This window comes from Mixophyes fleayi, chromosome 6 (assembly GCF_038048845.1).
Source record: "Mixophyes fleayi isolate aMixFle1 chromosome 6, aMixFle1.hap1, whole genome shotgun sequence".
In the NCBI taxonomy this organism is placed as follows: Eukaryota; Metazoa; Chordata; class Amphibia; order Anura; family Limnodynastidae; genus Mixophyes; species Mixophyes fleayi.
Window position 1 is genome coordinate 222,463,467 of NC_134407.1, and position 27,518 is coordinate 222,490,984.

Sequence of the window (27,518 nt, forward strand, 5' to 3'; positions counted from 1 at the left end):
AAGCGTATAACTGCGGCTGTAACTGCAATGTTGGTGTTAGACGTGCGCCCGGTGTCCGCCATCAGTGGAGTGGGATTTAGAGGGTTGATGGAGGTATTGTGTCCCCGGTACCAAATCCCCTCGAGATTCCACTTCACTAGGCAGGCGATACCAAAAATGTACAGAGAAGTACGATCAAGTGTCCTCAGTGCTCTTAAAAATGCGGTTGTACCCACTGTCCACTTAACCACGGACATGTGGACAAGTGGTTCTGGGCAAACGAAGGACTATATGACTGTGACAGCCCACTGGGTAGATGCATCCCCTTCCGCAGCAACAGCAACAGCTGCATCAGTAGCAGCATCTACAAAATGGCTGCTCATGCAAAGGCAGGCAACATTGTGCATTACAGGCTTTAATAAGAGGCACAACGCTGACAACATATTAGAGAAAATGAGGGAAATTATCTCCCAGTGGCTTACCCCACTTAGACTCTCATGGGGATTTGTGGTGTCAGACAATGCCAGTAACATTGTGCGGGCATTAAATATGGGCAATTTCCAGCACGTCCCATGTTTTGCCCACACCATTAATTTGGTGGTGCAGCATTACCTCAAGAGTGACAGGGGTGTGCAGGAGATGCTTGCGGTGGCCCGCAAAATTGCTGGACACTTTCGGCATTCAGCCAGTGCCTACCGCAGACTAGAGGCACATCAAAAAAGCTTGAACCTGCCCTGCCATCACCTCAAACAAGAGGTTGTGACGCGCTGGAACTCCACCCTCTATATGCTGCAGAGGATGGAGGAGCAGCAAAAGGCCATTCAGGCCTACACAGCCACCTACGACATAGGCAAAGGAGTGGGGATGCGCCTGAGTCAAGCGCAGTGGAGACTGATTTCCGTGTTGTGCAAGGTTCTGCAGCCATTTGAACTTGCCACACGAGAAGTCAGTTCCGACACTGCCAGCTTGAGTCAGGTCATTCCCCTGATCAGGCTGTTGCAGAAGCAGCTGGAGAAAGTGAGGGAGGAGCTGGTAAGCCATTGCGATTACAGCAAGCATGTAGCTCTTGTGGATGTAGCCCTTCGTACGCTTTGCCAGGATCCGAGGGTGGTCACTCTTTTAAAGTCAGAGGAATACATTCTGGCCACCGTGCTCGATCCTCGGTTTAAAGCGTATGTTGTGTCTCTGTTTCCGGCGGACACAAGTCTACAGCGGTGCAAAGACCTGCTGGTCAGGAGATTGTCCTCTGAAGAGGACCGTGACATGCCAACAGCTCCACCCTCATTTTCTTCCACATCTATGGCTGCGAGGAAAAAGCTCAGTTTTCCCAAAAGAGGCACTGGCGGGGATGCTGATAACATCTGGTCCGGACTGAAGGACCTGCCAACCATTGCAGACATGTCTACTCTCGCTGCATTGGATGCTGTGACAATAGAAAAAATTGTGGATGATTACTTTGCTGACACCATCCAAGTAGACATGTCAGACAGTCCATATTGTTACTGGCAGGAAAAAAAGGCAGTTTGGAAGCCCCTGTACAAACTGGCTCTATTTTACCTGAGTTGTCCCCCCTCCAGTGTGTACTCGGAAAGAGTTTTTAGTGCAGCGGGGAACCTGGTCAGTGAGCGGCGAAGGAGGTTGCTTCCTCACAACGTTGAAAAAATGATGTTTATAAAAATGAATAATCAATTCCTCAATGAAGTACAGCACTGCCCTCCAGATACTACAGAGGGACCTGTGGTTGTGGAGTCCAGCGGGGACGAATTGATAATGTGTGATGAGGAGGAAGTAGACACTGTAGGGGGAGAGGAATCAGAGGTTGAGGATGAGGACGACATCTTGCCTCAGTAGAGCCTGTTTAGTCTGTACAGGGAGAGATGAATAGCTTTTTTGGTGTGGGGGCCCAAACAAACCAATCATTTCAGTCAAAGTTGTTTGGTAGGCCCTGTCGCTGAAATGATTGGTTTGTTAAAGTGTGCATGTCCTATTTCAACAACATACCTCTCAACTGCAGCTCATCCCTCCTCTGCGGGGATAATGTCTCCTGTGCTCTGACACGTCACTCTGTGTACTCTCAGCCTCAGGATCTGACACTACAGCTACCATGCCTCTTGTAGCAGCCCTCACTCCAGGGCCTCTTCCATGTGCAGTGTCCCCCTCTCTCTTGGGTTCACTATAGTGGCATGGAGTTCTCCCCCTCATCCAGGGCACACATTCCTTGCCCTGGCTCAGTCACCACGCTCAGACTTCCAGGCAATGCTGGGGGAGCCTGGGAGCTTCCACCCCAGGTCCCCAGCTACAACTCTCCTCTCCTGTGTCTTCTCTCTCTTTCTGACACTTTAAAGATCGTGCCTTTAAATGAAAAAGTCAGTCTTCATTGCACGACTATGTGCAAGTGCAACAGGGACATTTTTTTGGGTTTACAAAGTCAAACAATAACACTTCGACCCTGTCTGTCTGGGGTCTCTCAATGACGAATTGTCTGTAGCATGTTTGGAGGAGGTATTGTGGCCCCGGTATCAAATTGGGTACCGGGGCCACCCCACTATGCAGTCCAGATACTTGTTTGGTGGAATTCCGACACGTGGAGGGTTTTTAAATTATATTGTGGCCTCGGTACCAAATTGTGTACCGGGGCCACCACACTACGCAGTCAAGATACTTGTTTGGTGGAATTCAGACCAGTTGAGGGTTTTATTATTATATTGTGTGGACCACTCTATCTATACCACACTACAACTCTATACCACTCTATTTCCTACTTTAATTCTATTTAATTCTATTTCCTACTTTAATTCTATTACTAATTAATTACCATAAAGAGGAACAAAAAAAACCAATTTTACCAAAAGTATAATATGACTTAGACTTACAAACACTACACTTTAAAGATCGTGCCTTTAAATGAAAAAGTCAGTCTTCATTGCACGACTATGTGCAACAGGGACATTTTTTTGGGTTTACAAAGTCAAACAATAACACTACGACCCTGTCTGTCTGGGGTCTGTCAATGACGAATTGTCTGGAGCATGTTTGGAGGAGGTATTGTGGCCCCGGTATCAAATTGGGTACCGGGGCCACCCCACTATGCAGTCCAGATACTCGTTTGGTGGAATTCCGACACGTGGAGGGTTTTTAAATTATATTGTGGCCTCGGTACCAAATTGTGTACCGGGGCCACCACACTATGCAGTCAAGATACTTGTTTGGTGGAATTCAGACCAGTTGAGGGTTTTATTATTATATTGTGTGGACCACTCTATCTATACCACACTACAACTCTATACCACTCTATTTCCTACTTTAATTCTATTTAATTCTATTTCCTACTTTAATTCTATTACTAATTAATTACCATAAAGAGGAACAAAAAAAACCAATTTTACCAAAAGTATAATATGACTTAGACTTACAAACACTACACTTTAAAGATCGTGCCTTTAAATGAAAAAGTCAGTCTTCATTGCACGACTATGTGCAACAGGGACATTTTTTTGGGTTTACAAAGTCAAACAATAACACTACGACCCTGTCTGTCTGGGGTCTGTCAATGACGAATTGTCTGGAGCATGTTTGGAGGAGGTATTGTGGCCCCGGTATCAAATTGGGTACCGGGGCCACCCCACTATGCAGTCCAGATACTTGTTTGGTGGAATTCCGACACGTGGAGGGTTTTTAAATTATATTGTGGCCTCGGTACCAAATTGTGTACCGGGGCCACCACACTACGCAGTCAAGATACTTGTTTGGTGGAATTCAGACCAGTTGAGGGTTTTATTATTATATTGTGTGGACCACTCTATCTATACCACACTACAACTCTATACCACTCTATTTCCTACTTTAATTCTATTTAATTCTATTTCCTACTTTAATTCTATTACTAATTAATTACCATAAAGAGGAACAAAAAAAACCAATTTTACCAAAAGTATAATATGACTTAGACTTACAAACACTACACTTTAAAGATCGTGCCTTTAAATGAAAAAGTCAGTCTTCATTGCACGACTATGTGCAACAGGGACATTTTTTTGGGTTTACAAAGTCAAACAATAACACTACGACCCTGTCTGTCTGGGGTCTGTCAATGACGAATTGTCTGGAGCATGTTTGGAGGAGGTATTGTGGCCCCGGTATCAAATTGGGTACCGGGGCCACCCCACTATGCAGTCCAGATACTTGTTTGGTGGAATTCCGACACGTGGAGGGTTTTTAAATTATATTGTGGCCTCGGTACCAAATTGTGTACCGGGGCCACCACACTACGCAGTCAAGATAGATAGATGCGTATTGCGTATCATAGATAAAGTACATTCAGTGGTGTGGGGCAAATTGAAAAATATTCCAAATGCACTGACATTATCAAAAACAAGAGGTTGTCACACGCTAAAACTCCAACATGTATATGATGGAGAGGATGGAGGAGCAGCCGTATGTGTAGTGTAATGCAGATCTGTTGAAGGTTTTTTATATATTTTATTGTGGTGCCCAGTGCCCACTCCTCTACGCAGTCCAGATACATTTATTGGTGCGAATCATAAAAGTTCAGGGTTTTTAATATATATTGTGGTGACCCACTCCTCTACGCAGTCCAGGTACATTTATTGGTGCGAATCATAAAAGTTCAGGGTTTTTAATATATATTGTGGTGACCCACTCCTCTACGCAGTCCAGGTACATTTATTGGTGCGAATCATAAAAGTTCAGGGTTTTTAATAGATATTGTGGTGACCCACTCCTCTACGCAGTCCAGGTACATTTATTGGTGCGAATCATAAAAGTTCAGGGTTTTTAATATATATTGTGGTGACCCACTCCTCTACGCAGTCCAGGTACATTTATTGGTGCGAATCATAAAAGTTCAGGGTTTTTAATATATATTGTGGTGACCCACTCCTCTACGCAGTCCAGGTACATTTATTGGTGCGAATCATAAAAGTTCAGGGTTTTTAAGATATTGTGGTGACCCACTCCTCTACGCAGTCCAGGTACAATTATTGGTGCGAATCATAAAAGTTCAGGGTTTTTAAGATATTGTGGTGACCCACTCCTCTACGCAGTCCAGGTACAATTATTGGTGCGAATCATAAAAGTTCAGGGTTTTTAAGATATTGTGGTGACCCACTCCTCTACGCAGTCCAGGTACAATTATTGGTGCGAATCATAAAAGTTCAGGGTTTTTAAGATATTGTGGTGACCCACTCCTCTACGCAGTCCAGGTACAATTATTGGTGCGAATCATAAAAGTTCAGGGTTTTTAATATATTGTGGTGACCCACTCCTCTACGCAGTCCAGGTACAATTATTGGTGCGAATCATAAAAGTTCAGGGTTTTTAAGATATTGTGGTGACCCACTCCTCTACGCAGTCCAGGTACAATTATTGGTGCGAATCATAAAAGTTCAGGGTTTTTAAGATATTGTGGTGACCCACTCCTCTACGCAGTCCAGGTACAATTATTGGTGCGAATCATAAAAGTTCAGGGTTTTTAATATATATTGTGGTGACCCACTCCTCTACGCAGTCCAGAAAGATACCTTGTTGCAACGTTTTGGACTAATAACTATATTGTGAGGTGTTCACAATACACTGTAAATTAGTGGAAATGCTTGTTATTGAATGTTATTGAGGTTAATAATAGCCTAGGAGTGAAAATAAGCCCAAAAACTTGATTTTTAAACTTTTTATGTTTTTTTCAAAAAAAATCCGAATCCAATACCTTAAATCCGAACCGAGACCTTTCGTCAAGTGTTTTGCGAGACAAATCCGAACCTCAAAAATAACGAAAATCCGGATCCAAAACACAAAACACGAGACCTCAAAAGTCGCCGGTGCACATCCCTAGTTTGGATGACTTTATAAATGACAACTGTCAAAGAAAAATCACTCAGTTTTTTGCTGCTACTCATGATTTATTCTGATGAGTGAGGAGGATATTTATATCGTGCTAAGCACCAAAGGATCTTGAGAATTGAACACTTTTCATTATATGTTGGGTTGGTCACACTTCCCTATTAGTGATCACTATATTCAGTATCTACTACTCCGAGGATTGTTAGATACATAAGTATGTTTTGCCAAATAGAGATACTTTATCATTATAATATTATCTGAACCGACTTGAAGTTTATGTATTACACTATCTGTCTATTCCTATCTGGAGTAGAAGTGTTATTATCAGTGCACTGATATGTATATTTATATACTGTTTTAATTGGTGTTGTTATATTGAATGTTTAATAAATGTGAACATTTATTTCATTTATGTGGATTTAATTATCAATTAGTCCATTTGACATAAACTATCTCAGCGCTGATTTTAGTTTCTTATAACCAAAAGTAGCATACCTGACCTACTGAAGTGTACGCTTCCATCTCAGGACCATTGTAATCAAATGAAATAGAAGATTTGTATATCAGTGATGTATGAGGGAATGTGTTTGAGTATCATTCATTGAGAATTATTATAAAATTGTCACATTCAGTGTTTTATACTCATTTTTATGTGGATTTTATATATTTTTAATTGAGGATTTGTGGGAATATAATAAATAATATACTATAATCACTTTAACCTGCACTCTTTTATTTAGTCAGTTTTTTGTATAAGAATGCTAACAGACGCAGTATCTGATATTAGAGAGCAGTGGTTAAGTGAAGCACCTTAATACCTAATACCAGATTAGATTATAAATGCAGCACCTGAATTCACTTACTAGCGCCTAAACATTTTTTGTGTGTGTACTTATAAGATCAGACCATCATCAGTGATTTGTGAATTAACGCTATGGGATTGTGGGAGGGGCTAAGGGATAGAGTAACATCTAGGGGCTGTGTTAGAGCTTTGTGCAGAATTTGCAGCTGAACAGACCATGTTGTACTGTAAGGACTGCTAAACAAACATTGTTGCCTGCAGGGTAATTAGCTATTGCTCAATTAATGCCTTTGGCAGCAAAGGCGATGTTCTGTCTTAGCAGTTTACTACCACTTCCTACAAGCTAGATTAATGTATCTAACTAGCTAATCCCAGTTATTCTTAATTCTTTTTTTTATGTCATTTATTTTTATTATAGCTGTCACAAACACGCTCCCAGCTTCCGTGACTTTGGTGTTTACTGTATGTGGTTACACATGATTCCAGCACTCAGTCTCTCTCTTACCTATTACACAGGTTATAGATATGCTGAATCGCCCCCACAACAGCACTCTCACACCCCCCACACATATACTCTAATAATACAGTGCTGCCCATGTGTACCAGTAATACTGTAACATATAACAGAAGAAGGTTTATAGAAGACGGTAAATAAAAGTGGTTAGCACTTCTGTCTCACAGCGCTGGGGTCATGAGTTCAATTCCCGACCATGGCCTTATCTGTGTGGAGTTTATATGTTCTCCCTGTGTTTGCGTGGGTTTCCTTCGGGTGCTCCGGTTTCCTTCCACACTCCAAAAACATTCTAGTAGGTTGATTTGCTGCTATCAAAATTAACCCTAGTCCAGGCCTGTCCAACCTGCGGCCCTCCAGATGTTGTGAAACTACAAGTCCCAGCATGCCCTTCCAGCTATCAACTGGTTGTCTACCTGCAAAGCATGCTGGGGCTTGTAGTTTCACAACACCTGGAGGGCCGCAGGTTGGACAGGCCTGCCCTAGTCTCTCTCTCTCTCTCTCTCTGTGTGTTATGGAATTTAGACTGTAAGCTCCAATGGGGCAGGGACTGATGTGAGTGAGTTCTCTGTACAGCGCTGCGGAATTAGTGGCGCTTTATAAATAAATGATGATGATGATGTGTGCTATGGTAAATATGCTGATGAATATCAGTGAATAAAATAGTAGAGGTAACTGAAAGAATAGCACAAATCAGAAAAAATGAAACCTTTTTACTATATAACATATTAAAATGTTTTGTTATTAAAAAAATCTAGAAACAGGCAGAAGAAAATGTAAAGAATGAGTTTTATATAGTAAATATGTGACACCATAGATCTGATGATAAAATGACGTCTTCCCTGTATATGAGAGTGTAGTGGTCTGGACTATACACCCGTATGACCACTTCTTACTGGTATCTTCTCTCATTATGCGCTTAGTCACTGCTGGTTCTTGTAGTTTGCTCCATAGGTTATTCAGTGCATGTTAGTTTTGCTGAAGAATGAAGACACAAATTTGTTTGCATATTGTACACATAGATTCTGGATGTTCTTTGCTTTCCTTACATACAATTTGACCTCCATCAGTGACTTGATTCTCTCCAGAAATCCTTGTTTGGCTTCTTGCTCCTCACTCTGTAGCCTCAGATCAATGTATTCTGTGACTGACAGCGGGTTTGGTACCAGGGCGATTTCACGGAGATGATTCAGACTCTCAGAGGATTTGCTAACAAGAATAGTCACTGTATTCATCACATTATCATGTTCCTCTTTTAGTTCTTTAAACACTTTTTCCACAGTCATCTCCTCTCCAGAAGCGGCTTCATATTTTTTTTGCAGCTCTTCATAGGTTCTTTTCTCTTTTAAAATCACATATTCCCACTTATATCTTTCATTGGTATGATCACTCCAGACGCATCTACCTGGGCATTGTGTACAGTTTCCATCACACATAGAAACACACATCTTCATACTGTCATGACTCATTGTACAGACAGTCTCACATGTAAATTTGCACTTTGAGCAGTTTGTTGTGTTGTTATTTACCTCTCGCCTTACTGGAACAGTTATCTCTACCTCATACTCAAAGTCTTTATTTGCCTCCATTAGATCCTTGTTCTTCTCCAGAGCTTCCTGTGTTTTCTTTATTTCATCCAGTTTCATCAGTCCAGCATCTATCTGTGGCTGTAAGGCCTGCATAGTTATCTGAAGCTGTTTCCGTACCTTGAGGACTTCCTTGGTCAGCTTCAGACTTTTGGTTTCTATTGTACTCAGAACACTGAAAATTTTTTCCATACTCTCTACCCCCATGATCCAGAACATTTCATTAATACTCATGTTACTCGCCTGATTGTTGGCAAATAGAGCTGAATTGTTGAACTTGCAGTGAATGGGGTCACCATTACTGTCCAGAGGGCAGGGGATGTCAGCAACTTTAATGGCCTCCAGTACTGGAGGTCTCGCACCATCTGAGAAATTGGTAAGAATAAATATGTTGTCTTTTATATCTTTTCCAAAGATAGAAAATACAGCATTAAAAATATATTCCTGGGTGTGTGTTAGCCGAGCCATAGAAGCCTGAACTACAAAGCACACAGCATCAATCTGATCAATGCCACCATCAGCTGTAAAAAATGCATGGATGTCCTCTGTGATCTTCTTGTCCTGTGCTATTCCTCTGGTGTCTCCAAATCCTGGTGTATCTATCAAGGTGAGGGTATAAGGGATTTTGTACCCACTTTCATGATTCATCTTGTAGACTGTAACCTCAGAGGTTTGACTGTGAGCTTGAGATTTATCTGTAACCTCGTGTACAAGTTTGAACCTAAAGTCATCTTTCCATTCCACACCCAAGATGTAGTTGGCCATTCCATTGATCAGTGTTGTTTTTCCTGCTCCGGTAGCTCCTACTAATAGAATCACTTTATTAGGTATCTGATGATTTTCTTTTCCCATGTTGAACTTACCATATCCAGATTCACACAGATTCATGTTCAGCTGATATACAGAAGGTTTTCCTTTTTCCTTTTCATTTATTAACGTGCTATTTTGTTTGAGTCGATATTTGATATTCAAAGATGTTTCTTTTGTTGCCATGACTACAGTCTCATCACTTGGAGCACCGACCTCGGAGTTCCCAGATTCTGTTGAACCCTGAACTAGAGAAGAGTAAAACATTCACATAAATCATTATTTGCACCAAAACAGGGCAAACAATTCTATCTCAAACAGCATTTCAATTTCAAGTCAAGCGATGTCATCTACTTATTACAATGTGAATCTACTATGCAGTATGTGGGTCAGACAACTCTGTACTTCAATAAGTGGCTAGAAGAACATTTGGGGTTAATTGTCGGGTCTATAAACTATGAAGTGACAATAGAGCAGGTTTTCTATTGCCACTCGTCAAAGTGGCAAGATACCTCATTTCATAGGGAAATTGGAAGCTCTGACTTGGGCTATCAGTTCCACTCAGTTCCAGTCCTCACTGGACCCCTACACTTACCTCCACTAAGTAGGCCTCTGCACTATCTAGGCCCAGCACCGGTTCCCTGCACCACCCAGGTCTCCTCCAACGAGGCCTCTACACCATCTTGGTCCACACCGCCTAGGTCTTTACTCCATCTATTACCTCTGCTAACCAGACAAGGTACAAACCACACCCAGACTATCCAAGCCCCTGCACCAGCTAGGCCCCAGCACCAACTAGCCTTCTGCACCACCTCTACCAGACACCATATTGTCCTCTATACCTTCTAGGCATCTGCACCAACTGGACCTTACAGGACTCTGTACCATCCTAGCCTCAGCATCTTACAGACACCATAGTGGACCCGACTATGCCTATTGTACCATTAGCTCCTATTGTCTTTCATTACCTCAACCTTTCAAATGTTATCTCTCACGGGCTGGGTCCTCTACACTATAAAGAACATAAGAGGAATGATTCTCTTACAGTGGGGGCACTCTAAAATTCACTACACTAATAAAATTCAATCAATGCTTTATTTTTTTTATTTAAAAAAATTTCCACATAATCTTGAAATAATAAAATATAGAAAGAACATTGTGAAAATGTTTAAGAAATGTGAGTTAATGATTGTATATATTACACAATACCAACAAGATTCTGATAGTAAATAGTATGCAGCAAATAATGGTTTCTATTATATATACTACTTTGACAAAAAGGTTTCAAATCTAAGTCATATAACAGCCCTCCTATATATAGCATCAATTATTTCTTGAGAACTGTGGATTCTATTTTATCCAAATTTCATTCATTCATTCTTTTAATCTTCTATAACAGTAAGAAGACCGTTTGGTTAGTGCCGATTGTGAGTAAAGGTTTAACCCTCATATAGTTCTCAGATACTCATAAACCTTATTTTTATTTTTAAATGAGTAATTTAATAGAAGTGCTGAAGTATATTGTTGATTCATAGTAATCTTGACTTAGTAATCTATGTTCTAGTAGTTAAATATCTGTACAGTATATTCCAAATCAGTTACAAACAGACAGTATTTATATATTAGACTGCCACCTATATCATTCACTCATCCTCTTGGTATATATAAACTAACTTGTAAATTGAGGGGTCTATATTGTGGGTACATGTGATGTCTGGCACCCATCCTCCGTATTACGATCAATACACCGATCATACTGTATATTTTGGTGCATTGCTGCCCCACTCAGGATCACAGCAATCTCAAACTAGCAATTCAAATGTTTATATGTCTGTGAGGAATCAGCAAGCACATAGACTGCAGGGACTCAGCACGCTCCTCCACAAGTCACTATGCTTCAGGTCAGTTACCAACAGGCAATGCTTGTATTATTAGGCTACTATCAGGGGCGCACAGAGGATTTTTCAGGGGGGGTTTCCTCCACCCCCGAACAAAAAAAACCCTAGAGACCTGCCGCGCATGCGCGGCAGCTCCGTTTCAGCTGCACTGTAGTATACAGCAGTCGCGGCGCTGTCAAAGAAGCGTCCGCGACGGTGCTGTATACAATACAGCACCGCTGCGGACGCTTCTTAGACAGCGCTGCGACTGCTGTATACTACAGTGCCGATATGCAGGGCACTTATTTAGCGGAGGGGGGGTTTCTGGAGACCCAGAAACCCCCCCCCCTGCGTGTGCCACTGACTATCCATATCATTTATCTCATTTGTTTATCCCACTAACATGTATAGGCTGACTTTCCACTTAATGTATCTACTACAGTCTATATTGTGGGTATACGTTCTAACGAACATTCGTCTTCCATATTCGTGACTGGATCACTGATGAATAACTTATTTGTGGCTGGATCAGGTGGAAATAATTTATTGTAGAAATGTATTTCAATAAGAGGTGCAGGCACCAATGTATAATTTGAAATGCACTTATCCTGTTACATTGGGATGTGTTTTGTATGGAAGTGTCATTGTTTGGGGTTTGTAAGGTTGCTAGAGGAAACCTCCAATGAGGCCTATGGGGAGGGAGTCTGATAGCAGGAAATGCTAACTAAGTTTTTTGATGAAGTTTCAAATGCCCGCTCTGGCCAAAGGCCCAGCAGGGGGCCGTTACTGTGTGTCCTTTTGTCCAGAGTGTTCAAACCTTTCTAAACATTGTAAACAGCATGTGATTCAGGAAATCACAGCAAGTTATAGGGTATCACAGATAAGTGTAAATATTGTTAGCTTTGAATTGCATGTAAATCCATGTTTGGATAAACAAATTACATCCTGATTCTAAAAAAAGCTCAGACCTCGAGGGGGCGGCTTATCCAGTGAGGCTGCGCTTAAATGTGTAAAAAAACAGCACTGTTTTGTATTAAAAGTTGTTCTACTATTTCATCTGACCTTAGCACTGGTACCTCCAATCAGTGTGACTGCAAATAAACATCACTTGCTTCAAAGACCTGCTAGAAAATATCTTCCATGCTGAAAATCCTGTGATATACAGGCCCAAAATCTAATCCATTCCCGGCTGTTTCTGAGGTTTGGACCCAGCTTTCCGGTACCACTAACCTGCCTGCTACCCTGCAGCTCTGGTCAGTGTGATAGGCCAGGGGAGATCCATCCACAGCACCCTGATCCATAGTAAGCGGTCAGGGGTAACAGCCTAGGTACACCAGTAACGGGGGACACTAGCAGCATCAGTTACCCAGAAGAAACCTGGGTACTGGATGCCGGTAAGGAGTCCAGTGGTGGCAGCATTTGTAAGCCCCTCCTACTGCGGCAAGAGAGCGCATTTAGGTTAACGAAAGGGAACGGTGGCAAAGTAAGCCCAGCCGGGTCCCAGCAGCAACAGACAGGGTGGCATAGGCGGTCCATCCTGTCACAGATTTGCGGTCAGTACACTGATCGTACTGCATAATGAATGACACATGAGACTTGGCAGTTCATACTCTCATTGTTACTGTCTTTTGTCCCAATGTGGTACACTTTTAAGTGGTGAAAATATTAATTTCCTTTATTCTTTATATAAACATGTTATGCTGCATTCCTGACAGGATCTTATGATGCTGCTAACCAATGAGCGTTTCGCTAAGCTTCATTAGGTTACCAACCTGTTTCCTGTTCCTAAAGGACTTTTAAATCTCCTGTGGCCAATCACACATGAAACTGTTTGATTGACAGCCCAGGCTACCAATCCTAATCTTTAGCATGTTTTTGTTTCCAGGTAGACGTCAACACGATGTGCTGACATGTATTAGATATGTATTTTTTATGTTTTTAAAGCATGCATTTAATGCAGAATGTCAAATCTGAAACCAACCACAACTGTAAACTAAAAATGATATATAAATATATGATCTTAAAAACTGTAATAGATAAGTAATCTAGATATATTTGTAGGGAGGCTGATAATCCTTTCAATATTAATATAGATGAAAATGTGATAAACCATCAAAGACCATTAATGGGCAACATAATGTTTAGTGTGATATAACGGTATAAAATTTACCATATTTATTTCACTTATTTATCAAAGTGTTGTGTAACAATACATTTTATGTGATATATCCATGATAGTATTATAATAATATATGCTTATTACAGGGCCTAAATAATATTAGTGTGCAAGACATTATGTGTTATAAGTGATATAACAGTAAAACAAAAATAATTAATAATCCTCACAATAAAAATATTAAAAAATATTAATATTAAATATTAAAATATTAAAAGTGATTAAAAAATATAATTTGTGCTTAACAAACCCATTTAACCATATGTGGGATAAAGAAACTGTCATTCGTGAAAAAAGTTAAATTATTATTATTACTATTATTATGTATCACCAAGATTCCGCTATTCTATCACACATTGCATCTGGCTGGATGCTTCTATAGCCTACATCGCAACCTGTTATTCATTGACTTTCACCACTCTATGGTTTTACCTGTTTATCAGCCTCAGGATTCCATTATTTGACAGTCAGACTCTACTGCCGATTGGATCCAATTCCTTTGGAGGACTTTGTTTTGATTACCGCAATCGATACTCTAGTAGCATGTACTGTGAGTTAATGAGGGAAGTAGGTGCCATCTCCTGGGGTAGATGGTAGTGAACAGCAGCAATGAATCACATAAGTCGGGTTTTTCAACACAACTGACCTCAGTCAGTTTTATTAAGCATGTTCAAAACAAACAAAGAAAAATAAAAGGCCTTATCTGTTTGGCACCAACTAAACATTTTACCAACACCCTCTCTCACGTTTGGGACCTTGTGTCCCAGACACATACCAAACATAAAGACATTTGCTCACCATAAGCAGATTCTCTCAGGAGGCATCCAACCTCCTCCCCAGGTCTGAGAGACAGCGTGATCAGAGCTGCAGCCTTTTACAAGCACCACTTAGGTGCAACTCCTGATTGCCAGCAGGTTTACAGGTAACCTTGAAACCCGGTCTATAGGCCTAATGGGCCCGCCCTTTCTTTCCATTCATAACACCAGGGATCCTTACCATGTTTTCCTACAAATGGGAAACACGCATTTGAAAACTTTTCCCAGACACCTACACATTCTCCCTGGTGTTTTAACATACCCAAGGCAGAAAGCCTGGGACATATACCTCTGCCCTTCAGCACTAATCCAGTGACTGTGTCACAATGCGTATATACCGTCCTTTATCGTGTTTAGTTTTGAGTACTCAATATTTTTGCTACATCCAGTGCAGTGATCTAGTACTATTCCAATTAATTTGTTTTATTTATTAATTTGTTTGTATTTCTTTTATTTTCAATATTGCTGTCTTATTCCTCCCATATTGATTATTAGCATCATTGCCTCTTATTCCATAGGTGATATATGTGCACTCCATAACACTATCTATTCTTGTGCCTCGAGAATACTCTTTATTTGTCAATATATAAATACTGTTTGAAATATACTGTACAGATATTTAACTATTAGAACATAGATTACTAAGTAAAGATTACTATGATCCTGACTGAAGCAACAATATACTTCAACACTTCCACCAAATTACTCATTTTAAAATAAAAATAAGGGTTATAAGTGTCAAAGTGGTAAATCTAATAGAAACCATTATTTGCTGCATGCTATATACTATCAGGATCTTGTTGGTATTGTGTAATATACACAATTTATAACTCACCTTTCTTAACCTTTTTCACAATTTTCTTTCTATATTTTAATATTTTGCTTAAGAGACTTATTGTGGAAATGTTTTTAAATAAAGAAAAAAAGCACTGAATGAAGTTTTATAATTAGTAAAGTGAACCTTGGAATGCCCCTACATTAAGAGAATATTTTAACATGGACAATCAATTACTTAAAATGGAAGATGAATAAGCAAGGAAGGATATATTAAATGCTAATATTAAATGCTTAGGATGTTAAGAGTTTGTCAAATATATATTAGCAAATGAACTTGGTTTTCAGCTAACAGATATTACTCAAGTGCTTATGCTGCAATATATTGTACGGTATTTAATCTTACAATTTATTTAGAAATATACTCTACCTATATCATGGGAAAAAGTAAAGTGCGGCTGGCCTAAATGCTGGTAAACAAGTTATAAAATGTAGGTAGTGTGGGCCCATATTTAGTCATATGATTGGTTATAAGTCTTTAATGATACATTTATCTACATATTAAGTTTGTGGTCTAATCTTACAAAAGCCATGCAAAAATAATGAATAATTGCCCTTGTTCATTTTGAATTGAATGTTCTGTACTGTACGTACAAGGTAAACTGAGCATATTCTGAAGAGATTTCATCCTTGAATTATTCCATAACACTTTCCTCTTATGATCTTTATTATAGGTCTTCGGGTGCACCTCCTGCCATATATTTGAAGTTAATATATGGAATTAGATATGAGAGAACTATATATAAGAGATTTTGTTTAAGCAGATGTTTCACAGTATAAATAAAAGACATGATGGGCAGCACAGTGGCCTAGTGGTTAGCACATCTGCCTCACAGCACTGGGGTCATGAGTTCGATTCCCAACCATGGCCTTATCTGTGTGGAGTTTGTATGTTCTCCCTGTGTTTGCGTGGGTTTCCTCCGGGTGCTCCGGTTTCCTCCCACACTCCAAAAACATACTGGTAGGTTAATTGGCTGAAATCAAAATTGACCCTAGTCTCTCCCTCTCTGTCTGTGTGTGAGTGTGTGTCTATAGTAGGGAATTTAGACTGTAAGCTCCAATGGGGCAGGGACTGATGTGAATGAGTTCTCTGTACAGCGCTGCGGAATTAGTGGCGCTATATAAATAAATGATGATGATGATGATGATGATGATGGGTTCTGTGCTGCCGTCCACTTAAACAAATTTATGTCCTCTAGACTATGTCTCTTGTCTTCCTCACTTGTCCCTGTTATGTCTTATGCTTGTTTCTGTACGTCATGTGACTTGTATCCATACGTTTATTATTCTGTTCTTACCCATGTTTGCTTACTGTTTTTCATGTACTGTATTTTTTGCCTAATTGTTAATGCTTAGCTTTTTTTTCATCATATAACTATTGTGACAGAAGTACTGGGAAAAAAGTGATTGGCAGGTATACAAGTCCTAAATTCCCGTCATTTGTATTTTAAAACACCAGGGAGATTGTTTGTTTGTGTCTGAAGGAAAGCTTCACCAAAGTGCTTCTCGGCTATAGGAAAATGTGGAAAGGGCCCCTGTGTTATGAATGGAGAGAGAAGGGTGGGCTCCATACATAAGGCCCAGTCCGGGTCTTCTGATCTCCCAGTCTCACAGCAGACTAGTCAGGATTTGCACCTGCAAGATGCTTTAAAAGGCTACTAGGCAGTTCACTCTTTCTCTCATTGTCTGGGGAGGAGGTCAGATGGCTAATGAGAGAGACTACAATTTATGATCTGTAAGTTCTGTTGTTTTGGTTATGTGTGGGACACAATGCCCTTTACTTTAGAGAGGGAGTACCCATGTATTGGTTAGAAGTCAGTCGGCAAGGAATTTGTTTATGTTTTGTTTTGTTTTCATGCTTGTGAATAAAACTAGCCGAGGCAATTTAAATTGAAGCACTGGAGACCGGTGTTATTTATCTGGCTGACGTGAGAGAAGTGCAGTCATCTACCCCAGAGGACGGTAACCACAATACGATCTTGTGACACTATGTATTGTGTAATTGTGTATTTATCATTTCATTTTGTAACTGCGTTCAGCGACCTATGTGTGGCACTGTGGACCCTTTGTGTGCCTTATAAATAAAAGATAATGATAATAATTATTAAATGTTCATCATTGGAAAAAATACTTTATATAAATAAATAATGCATTATTCCTATCATTTGCACCTCCTATCACCATCCTGAGATGTAGATAGTAAAAGGAGGACAGCAGCAGTAGATGTACTGCCAGGCTCCCTGTTAAACTGGCTTCACTATGCTTTATAAGGGGAAGGTTTAGCAATAGAGACCCAGCAAAAGCGATTGCTGGTGATACCTGACAAATGCTATCACTGGAGAGCGAGTAAATCGGGTATACGCACAAATGAATTCAGCAAGGAGCGGATGTGAAGATAAGTGTGGTCATGACTCGGGGTGCAGGTCTGCTGTGCTCTACTAGACACTGCAGGATACGTCCAATACCTATGTGGAGTATAAACTCACAAGAAAACGTGCGGGAAAAAAAAACCTATTCAATTAATATCACCTGATAATAATATAGGCATTAATGATAAAATAATAAAAAATAAAGTGGTTTTTTTTTTTTTTTTTGTTCAATGAAATACATATATTAGGATGTTATGAATGTCTTCTGTATATAAAATCTTTTTACTATTGCTCCTGATTGCAAACACATATTCTAGCTGTATACACAGCCGCCATCACTAGTAATCGGCACTTAGACTCCATCTGTAGCTGGAGCAAGAGATACGGCTGAAAATCACGTTCCTGAGAGATGCCCAGAGCTAGAATCTGACACTGTTGCGTGCGCTGGAGCTTGGCGCGCCCTTGCTGTACATTAACTACCTGTATACGCCCCTCCTCACCCTGTTCCCTCCCAGAAATCATAGGCTGTAGTAAGTGTCCATTGTGCTTGAAGATAAATTGAACGTTGCTGCAATTTGTGGCGTATGATCCAGTTCTGGGGCTACGCAGAGTAATTGTGCTGATTATATGCACAGAATCTCAGTTTATGTCCTTTAAAGAATCAGGCCCAGAATATACAGGAATCATTAATCAGCTCATAATAGTGACCGTCTTGTATCACAGTCACTGTATTGAGGATCCTTGTCTTCCCTGAGGTCACAGTTTATTTAAAATAAAAGTATTGTCGATCTATAAACTGTCTATGAGGCTTCCAACAGCTGCAATATGGAATTTGACGTTTTGCTGTATGTGAATAGTAACTACCATACTTTCTATTGTATAATGTATCATCATTATGTTTGTTTTAATTGTTTCCCAGCCCTACTTTGACCTATAGTGAAAATTCTGACTTGTGTGTCTGTTTTATATGTGCCAATCTTTATGTTGCTATCTTTATCTCTTTATGTATAGTTGTTGATTTTATTATCTATATGTACTTGTGACCTCTTTGTGTGTATGTGTGATATATTTGCTCACCTTGTTGTTTGTCCTTTGCTTGTTGCTAGAGGGCAGCGTTGCGAAGTCTGAAATTGAAAATAAGCAACTAAGTTCCAAAACAAATCAAACCCCTTCCCATCAACCCCAAACAAATCCATACCCTTCACGAAAAATACACAACAAGCCCGTCCCTTCCTACAAAGCTCAAAACATGTCCAACTCCTTCCTAGAAAGGTCCAGAACATGCTCTGTCTATCGTGTGTGGAAAGTTGGGAGCAAACATCATTTAAGGTTGATTTTCTATGAAAATCATACAGCCACAAATGATAAATGTAAGAAATTAAACAATATAAAACTTACAATATTAAAAAGAGACAACAGAACCAAATACAACAAAACTATTTCCTTATTAAATTAAATAATGCAACAATTTAAATTACATAATGGCAACAGATATGAGTGTACACTTTACATAGACACTGTGCAGTGCACAGCAGGTAAATATAGAGGAAATAGTGGAGGCCCAGAGAAATACTCTTCCTCCACATTTGCCTTATGAAGTGCATTAGACATATATATACATTGATGCTGCGTACTCAGTTTAAGGTAAAAATGGGGTAAGTGACCTACGCTACTAGTTCGCCCAGTCACCCGTCCACATTATACAGCAGACTAATGGGTGACTGGGCCACTATCTCTCACCTGTGCACATCCTCAGAGCAGATGGGACCAAAGCCTTGAGTACATGCTGAGGGCACCAGTCTGGTGATCAGATCACCAGGGACTAACCCCTCCCTCGGGACCTCAATGTAATTGCTGCACCCGGATCAGCCTCCTGAACTGACCATCTCCTTTTCTTTCTGCCTCCATTCCTTCTATCCCACAATTGTCTCTCCACCTATCTGCTCGCCACAGCATTCTGCAGAACCGGTTACTGTGTTGGGCAAGGATATAAGTAGTAACATAATATATTAGTGGGCTTTAGGGGGATATTAATGTTATGTTATTGAGGAATTAATGAATTGAGGTTATATGGCAACTGGTGTTGGGTAGCTTTCAACACACTATTTTCATGTACTTGCAGACTTGCCATTTATAATGTCCTATAATGTCCATATTAAATAAAATATCCTTACTACCTGCTAACCTAGATGACCCAGAGATAGTACTAGGCAATTTTGATAAGGTAATGACGTTTCTTTACTCTACAATGTTCCAAGAAGCACATATCACAACAATAGTTTATATTTCTCAATCTCAAAAAATATATACATATACAAATATGTATAAGTGAAAAAGTGTTACCTTTTACCATAATCTATGAAATCTAGATCCACTTAGGAAAATTAGAAAATTCTGGGACAAGATAATGGTGTGTTTCAAAATTAGTTTCAGCCTTAGACTGAAGAAGATAGCTCTGCTGCAACTTCAAAGTCTTAGGGCTAGATTTACTAACCTGCGGGTTTGAAAAATCGGAGATGTACCAGGGTGGGGTGGTAGGTTACTTTGTGCCCTCATCCATCCCCTGCACTACTGATTGTTTTCTGTAGGTCAGTTTCCCATCTCCACCACCTCATTAACGCAATTGCTCAATGGCACAATGATGTAATCAATGTCAGCCTCTTCTCTGGGCCCCCACTGACAGGAAATACCAGTGGGTAAAAGGTGAATATTGTCTTAAGTACTTTGAACCACGTCATTACTAATAACGTGTGGAACTTGGGAAATTGTCCTTAGGACTGATGGTTTTAAAAAATGCTATTCATTTAATGTCAGGTCTGGTTGGGGGCTAAAGCAGTCTAGGGTGTTCACTATTTTCTCAGCTTTCCAGGAGGGGAATAGTACCTATGTTTTTTCCAAGCAGGGCCTCAACATTCCAGGATCCAGACAATCAGCAAATGTGATTAAGACATCAGCAGCAGGTTGCGAAAGCTGTAAAAATAGGACGCGAGAGCAGCACTGTTTGCCATCAATTTTGATTCTGGTAAGACAATCCTTATTTTGGGGGATTGTCCTGTGCTGTCTAAACTGTGTCCCGATTTCATGTACAGTTGGACGGTTTGTCTACTCCATGCTGCTCTGTTTGTGAATGGGGTGCTGCGTCTACCTTACAGTAACGAGATAGCCACACCCCTTGAATATACATCATGCCAACTCCAGTGGATGCATTTACACTGTCAGTGTATGCATGGTGCTGCCTCCTGATGATTTCACTCCACCTATAACATAAGAGCTCTTTCACAATATTTTTAATGGCCACATTAATTCTCTAGTATGTCTCTATGGGGAGAGAGGGTGTGGCCCATATTAGCATTTCACTCATGTCTCCTTGTTGTCTATGCATGGCACTGAAGACCATCATATTGTATTGTATATAGATCAAAATACTTGGGCACCTGCATGGGTCAGGTGGTTTTGTGCAGACCTCACATTTCTGGAATGATTTCTGGAGAGGGGTTCATGGAGATGTGTGGGCTGGGTCTTTGGGCAAGGGGTATGTGCCCCTTTGCCTGACACCTATTAAGTGCCTTTGGGACAGAATCTGGCCAACTTTATAGTACTTGGTGCAGCTGAGAGTCGACTATACATGGCCACATCATTCACTGACACAAAATTGTTCTACAAAGCTCCCATAGCTAACTGGAGTCCTGTACGACTAATATTGTTATAGTTACTGACGAGAATGCATAGGTCACGACCAGTATTCTCAGGCAAGCTAGATGCAGAATTAAGACTTTTACCAAAACCTCCTCCAAGAGCAACTTCTCCCAACCATCCAGGAACAGTTTGGTGAGAAACAATGCCTTTTCCGCATGATGGAGCACCTAGCCATAAGGCAAAAGTGATAACTAAGTGGCACAAAACATAGAAATATTGGGTCCATGGGCAGGAACTCCCCAGACTTTGATCCCATTGAGAACTTGTGATAAATCCTGAAGAGGTGGGTGGACAAACAAAAACCTACAATCTCTGATACACTCCAAGCATTGATTAAGCAAGAATGGGTGACCAGTCAGTATGTGGCCCAGAAGTTGATTGACAGCATACCAGGGCAAAATGCAGAGGTCTTCAAAAGGAAGAGTCAACACTGCAAATATTGACTCTTTTTATAAAGTATACCATAGCAACATTTGACAAAGATCTAAAAACACTGAAGCAGAAAACTTTATAAAAACTAATACTTGTGCCATTCTGAAAACTTTTGGCCATGACTGTACACTACCTCCTTGGCGGTCCCCAGGATGGGAAGTGTGTAAGAAGGAGAGCCACCCCCCCCCCCCCCTGTGGGAGAGTGCAGCATGGTAAGCAGTGTCAGAGGGGGAGATCCACATTTCTGTAAGGGCCAGGAGACCAATGGAATGGGAGAGGAAGAGGTCATGAATGGGAGTGAGTTTGTTGCAAACTGATCTTGCATTCCAGAGTTCACAGGACAGAGGAAGGTAAGTAAGAGGAATGATTGGAAGAAGGTTGGAGGGATTGGATGTTCGGGGTGACAGGGTGATATATGGTGGAGGGGGGAGCGACAGGGGATAGGTTTGGGTCTGTAGTATGCAGTGGTGATGTGGGGATCCATGAGAGGGAATGGGTGGAAGTGTTGAATGGAGAGTAATAAGGTACAGGAGATGTAGCAACTGAGACCTTGTAGAGTCATGAAATAGGAGGGGGAAAAAAATTGCCTGGAAAAGACTAATGAGAGTATGGCAGAAGGTAAGGACTGTGACAGGTTATAAGTGAGATGAGAAACAGTTGAGAACAGGACAGGTGAGTAAATTGAGAGACTATAGAAGTAGTAGGAGAGTGAAGAGGAAGAAAAGATGTAAAAGGATCAGCAAGGGTATGGGAAGTAGTTAGAACAGTAGAGATAAAAGCGGTGGTAGTCAGTAAGACGGTACTGACTACCCCGACAGAAGACATGATTACACGAGGACTCGACTGATGAGGAGGGCGACTTTCCAAAAGAAGTACTTACCGGAATGCAGATATCTTCACATGACGACTCGCTTTCTTGCCGGCTCCCGATAATGACGTCATCCTGAAGCGCGACTGCCCTTTAAGGCGTCGATGGCCGGAGCCGCCTGTCATTTATGACAGGTAAGTACTATATTAGTGGTTAGGGGTTAACCCTAATGATTAACCCTAATATCCCTAACACCCTTAACCCTTAAAATAGTACTTACCTGTCACAAATGACAGGCGGCTCCGCCCATCGCCACCTTAAAGGGCAGTCGCGCTTCAGGATGACGTCATTTTCGGGAGCCGGCAAGACAGCAAGCCGTCATGTGAAGACATCTGCATTCTGGTAAGTACTTCTTTTGGCAGGTCGGAGTCCTCATGTCGACATGTCTTCTGTCGGGGTAGTCAGTACCATAAATAGGTACTACACCCGATAAAAGATGGGTGAGTAAGAAACAGTAAAACAGTGACATAGGGCAGGAGTGGAGAGAGATTATATAACATTAGTCACAGTGGAAGGTGTACTGAGGTGGCTGTGTATGAACAGTGTGCAAGGGGGGAGCAAGGGAACTAGTTAAAGATTCTCAGCAAGTGGAGCAACAAGTGTTGGTTTCACTTATGCTGTCAAAATAAAACAGCAGCTGCAAGAAATAAGGTTGAGAAACAGATCAGCAGAGTGTGTACAGTCAGTGCGCAATGCAGGTGGTGGAGGATATCAGAGCTCACAGATGATTGTTAAATGTTTTCCTCATGTAGCAGTGTCTCCAGGTAGAATGATCTCCTCTTGTGTAATCCTTACTATACTATCTACATTTTTAAAATACTTGTAACAAATCCTCACTTGGAAGAAATCCTCACTTCCTAACACAGCCTAACAGGCTTACACAGCCTTGGACTGCTAGTTAAACAGGGTCACAGAGCCATGTGATCACTTTCTTGAATTAACCCCCACTAATCACACATACTACAAAGAAATAAAAATCTAATTCAAACAAATAGTTAAAGGGTAAGTATATCATATATCTAAAAGGCTATTTTGCACAACTGATCCAGTGGCTGTTTCAATATAGATAGATATACACAGAGTACAGGACTATCACTGTATGTAATATGTATATACATACCTGGCTGTGTGTCAGTGTGTATATAGATATATAGATAGATATACACAGAGTACAGGACTATCACTGTGTGTAATATGTACATACATACCTGGCTGTGTGTCAGTGTGTATATAGATAGATATACACAGAGTACAGGACTATCACTGTGTGTAATATGTATATACATACCTGGCTGTGTGTCAGTGTGTATATAGATATATAGATAGATATACACAGAGTACAGGACTATCACTGTGTGTAATATGTATATACATACCTGGTTGTGTGTCAGTGTGTATATAGATATATAGATAGATATACACAGAGTACAGGACTATCACTGTGTGTAATATGTATATACATACCTGGCTGTGTGTCAGTGTGTATATAGATATATAGATAGATATACACAGAGTACAGGACTATCACTGTATGTAATATGTATATACATACCTGGCTGTGTGTCAGTGTGTATATAGATATATAGATAGATATACACAGAGTACAGGACTATCACTGTATGTAATATGTATATACATACCTGGCTGTGTGTCAGTGTGTATATAGATATATAGATAGATATACACAGAGTACAGGACTATCACTGTGTGTAATATGTATATACATACCTGGTTGTGTGTCAGTGTGTATATAGATATATAGATAGATATACACAGAGTACAGGACTATCACTGTGTGTAATATGTATATACATACCTGGCTGTGTGTCAGTGTGTATATAGATATATAGATAGATATACACAGAGTACAGGACTATCACTGTGTGTAATATGTATATACATACCTGGCTGTGTGTCAGTGTGTATATATATATATATAGATAGATATACACATAGTACAGGACTATCACTGTGTGTAATATGTATATACATACCTGGCTGTGTGTCAGTGTGTATATAGATATATAGATAGATATACACAGAGTACAGGACTATCACTGTGTGTAATATGTATATACATACCTGGCTGTGTGTCATTGTGTATATAGATATATAGATAGATATACACAGAGTACAGGACTATCACTGTGTGTAATATGTATATACATACCTGGCTGTGTGTCAGTGTGTATATAGATATATAGATAGATATACACAGAGTACAGGACTATCACTGTGTGTAATATGTATATACATACCTGGCTGTGTGTCATTGTGTATATAGATATATAGATAGATATACACAGAGTACAGGACTATCACTGTGTGTAATATGTATATACATACCTGGCTGTGTGTCAGTGTGTATATAGATATATAGATAGATATACACAGAGTACAGGACTATCACTGTGTGTAATATGTATATACATACCTGGCTGTGTGTCAGTGTGTATATAGATATATAGATAGATATACACAGAGTACAGAACTATCAATGTGTGTAATATGTATATACATACCTGGCTGTGTGTCAGTGTGTATATAGATATATAGATAGATAGATATACACAGAGTACAGGACTATCACTGTGTGTAATATGTATATACATACCTGGCTGTGTGTCAGTGTGTATATAGATATATAGATAGATATACACAGAGTACAGGACTATCACTGTATGTAATATGTATATACATACCTGGCTGTGTGTCAGTGTGTATATAGATATATAGATAGATATACACAGAGTACAGGACTATCACTGTGTGTAATATGTATATACATACCTGGCTGTGTGTCAGTGTGTATATAGATATATAGATAGATATACACATAGTACAGGACTATCACTGTGTGTAATATGTATATACATACCTGGCTGTGTGTCAGTGTGTATATAGATATATAGATAGATATACACAGAGTACAGGACTATCACTGTGTGTAATATGTATATACATACCTGGCTGTGTGTCATTGTGTATATAGATATATAGATAGATATACACAGAGTACAGGACTATCACTGTGTGTAATATGTATATACATACCTGGCTGTGTGTCAGTGTGTATATAGATATATAGATAGATATACACAGAGTACAGGACTATCACTGTGTGTAATATGTATATACATACCTGGCTGTGTGTCAGTGTGTATATAGATATATAGATAGATATACACAGAGTACAGAACTATCAATGTGTGTAATATGTATATACATACCTGGCTGTGTGTCAGTGTGTATATAGATATATAGATAGATAGATATACACAGAGTACAGGACTATCACTGTGTGTAATATGTATATACATACCTGGCTGTGTGTCAGTGTGTATATAGATATATAGATAGATATACACAGAGTACAGGACTATCACTGTATGTAATATGTATATACATACCTGGCTGTGTGTCAGTGTGTATATAGATATATAGATAGATATACACAGAGTACAGGACTATCACTGTGTGTAATATGTATATACATACCTGGCTGTGTGTCAGTGTGTATATAGATATATAGATAGATATACACATAGTACAGGACTATCACTGTGTGTAATATGTATATACATACCTGGCTGTGTGTCAGTGTGTATATAGATATATAGATAGATATACACAGAGGACAGGACTATCACTGTATGTAATATGTATATACATACCTGGTTGTGTGTCAGTGTGTATATAGATATATAGATAGATATACACAGAGTACAGGACTATCACTGTGTGTAATATGTATATACATACCTGGCTGTGTGTCAGTGTGTATATAGATATATAGATAGATATACACAGAGTACAGGACTATCACTGTGTGTAATATGTACATACATACCTGGCTGTGTGTCAGTGTATATATAGATATATAGATAGATATACATAGAGTACAGGACTATCACTGTATGTAATATGTATATACATACCTGGCTGTGTGTCAGTGTGTATATAGATATATAGATAGATATACACAGAGTACAGGACTATCACTGTATGTAATATGTATATACATACCTGGCTGTGTGTCAGTGTGTATATAGATATATAGATAGATATACACAGAGGACAGGACTATCACTGTATGTAATATGTATATACATACCTGGTTGTGTGTCAGTGTGTATATAGATATATAGATAGATATACACAGAGTACAGGACTATCACTGTGTGTAATATGTATATACATACCTGGCTGTGTGTCAGTGTGTATATAGATATATAGATAGATATACACAGAGTACAGGACTATCACTGTGTGTAATATGTACATACATACCTGGCTGTGTGTCAGTGTATATATAGATATATAGATAGATATACATAGAGTACAGGACTATCACTGTGTGTAATATGTATATACATACCTGGTTGTTCACTCCGGGCTTTGCACTGTGCTCACTGCATATATCGCACTAGGCAATAAGCTGCTGTGCTCACTTATAAAGACACTCCCAGGATTCCATTTGTTCATGTTCCCTCCCAGAACTGTCCCTCTATAAAAATAAAAGGTAAAACAATATAAAACATATACATAATATTTACCTGTGTACGGTGGTGTAATGACATGTTGTGCACTGTACTATGTTATATTATATATGTATGAAATGCACTTCATTGTCTTATAAACATACAAATTTCTACCTTTATCCTTTTCATAAAGTGAGTATAATTTTGTGTAATCGTTTAATAGTGGTAAAAGATATCAATAACTGCTCCGATCATATTTTGATCTACAGCTTCCCCTTGTAATCTGATCCTATTTTGGACACATTAGCCCAGTATGGAGACAGATAGTGACACTCCATAGTGAAAATAACTTTCTTAAATAAAACAAACCTATCATCAATAAATACTGTGGCTAGATGACGTAGAAACACGTATTGTAGAATTTTTTCA

At 39.7% G+C, this 27,518-nt stretch overlaps 1 protein-coding gene across 6 annotated transcripts; it reads right to left on the minus strand.

The window, feature by feature from the left end:
• Nucleotides 1–7,919: 7,919 nt before the first annotated feature.
• LOC142095291 (uncharacterized) lies at nt 7,920–27,040 on the minus strand. Of its 6 annotated transcripts, XM_075178244.1 has the most exons (5): nt 26,987–27,030; nt 22,829–23,028; nt 18,690–18,736; nt 14,393–14,599; nt 7,920–9,789 (listed from the first exon to the last, which is right to left on the minus strand). In XM_075178244.1, exon 5 carries the CDS (start codon nt 9,725–9,727, stop codon nt 8,108–8,110), a length of 1,620 nt encoding a protein of 539 aa, XP_075034345.1. In that variant the 5' UTR covers nt 9,728–9,789; nt 14,393–14,599; nt 18,690–18,736; nt 22,829–23,028; nt 26,987–27,030; the 3' UTR covers nt 7,920–8,107. The 6 variants fall into 6 exon arrangements, with proteins under 6 accessions (XP_075034345.1, XP_075034346.1, XP_075034347.1 ...); XM_075178245.1 differs by lacking the exon at nt 22,829–23,028 and having other exon boundaries at nt 26,987–27,040; XM_075178246.1 differs by lacking the exon at nt 14,393–14,599 and having other exon boundaries at nt 7,920–9,784.
• Nucleotides 27,041–27,518: the final 478 nt, after the last annotated feature.

Excerpts from the sequence above, each read along its gene's own strand:
- LOC142095291 (XM_075178247.1), bottom strand. The coding sequence starts at position 9,727 with ATGGCAACAAAAGAAACATCTTTGAATATCAAATATCGACTCAAACAA.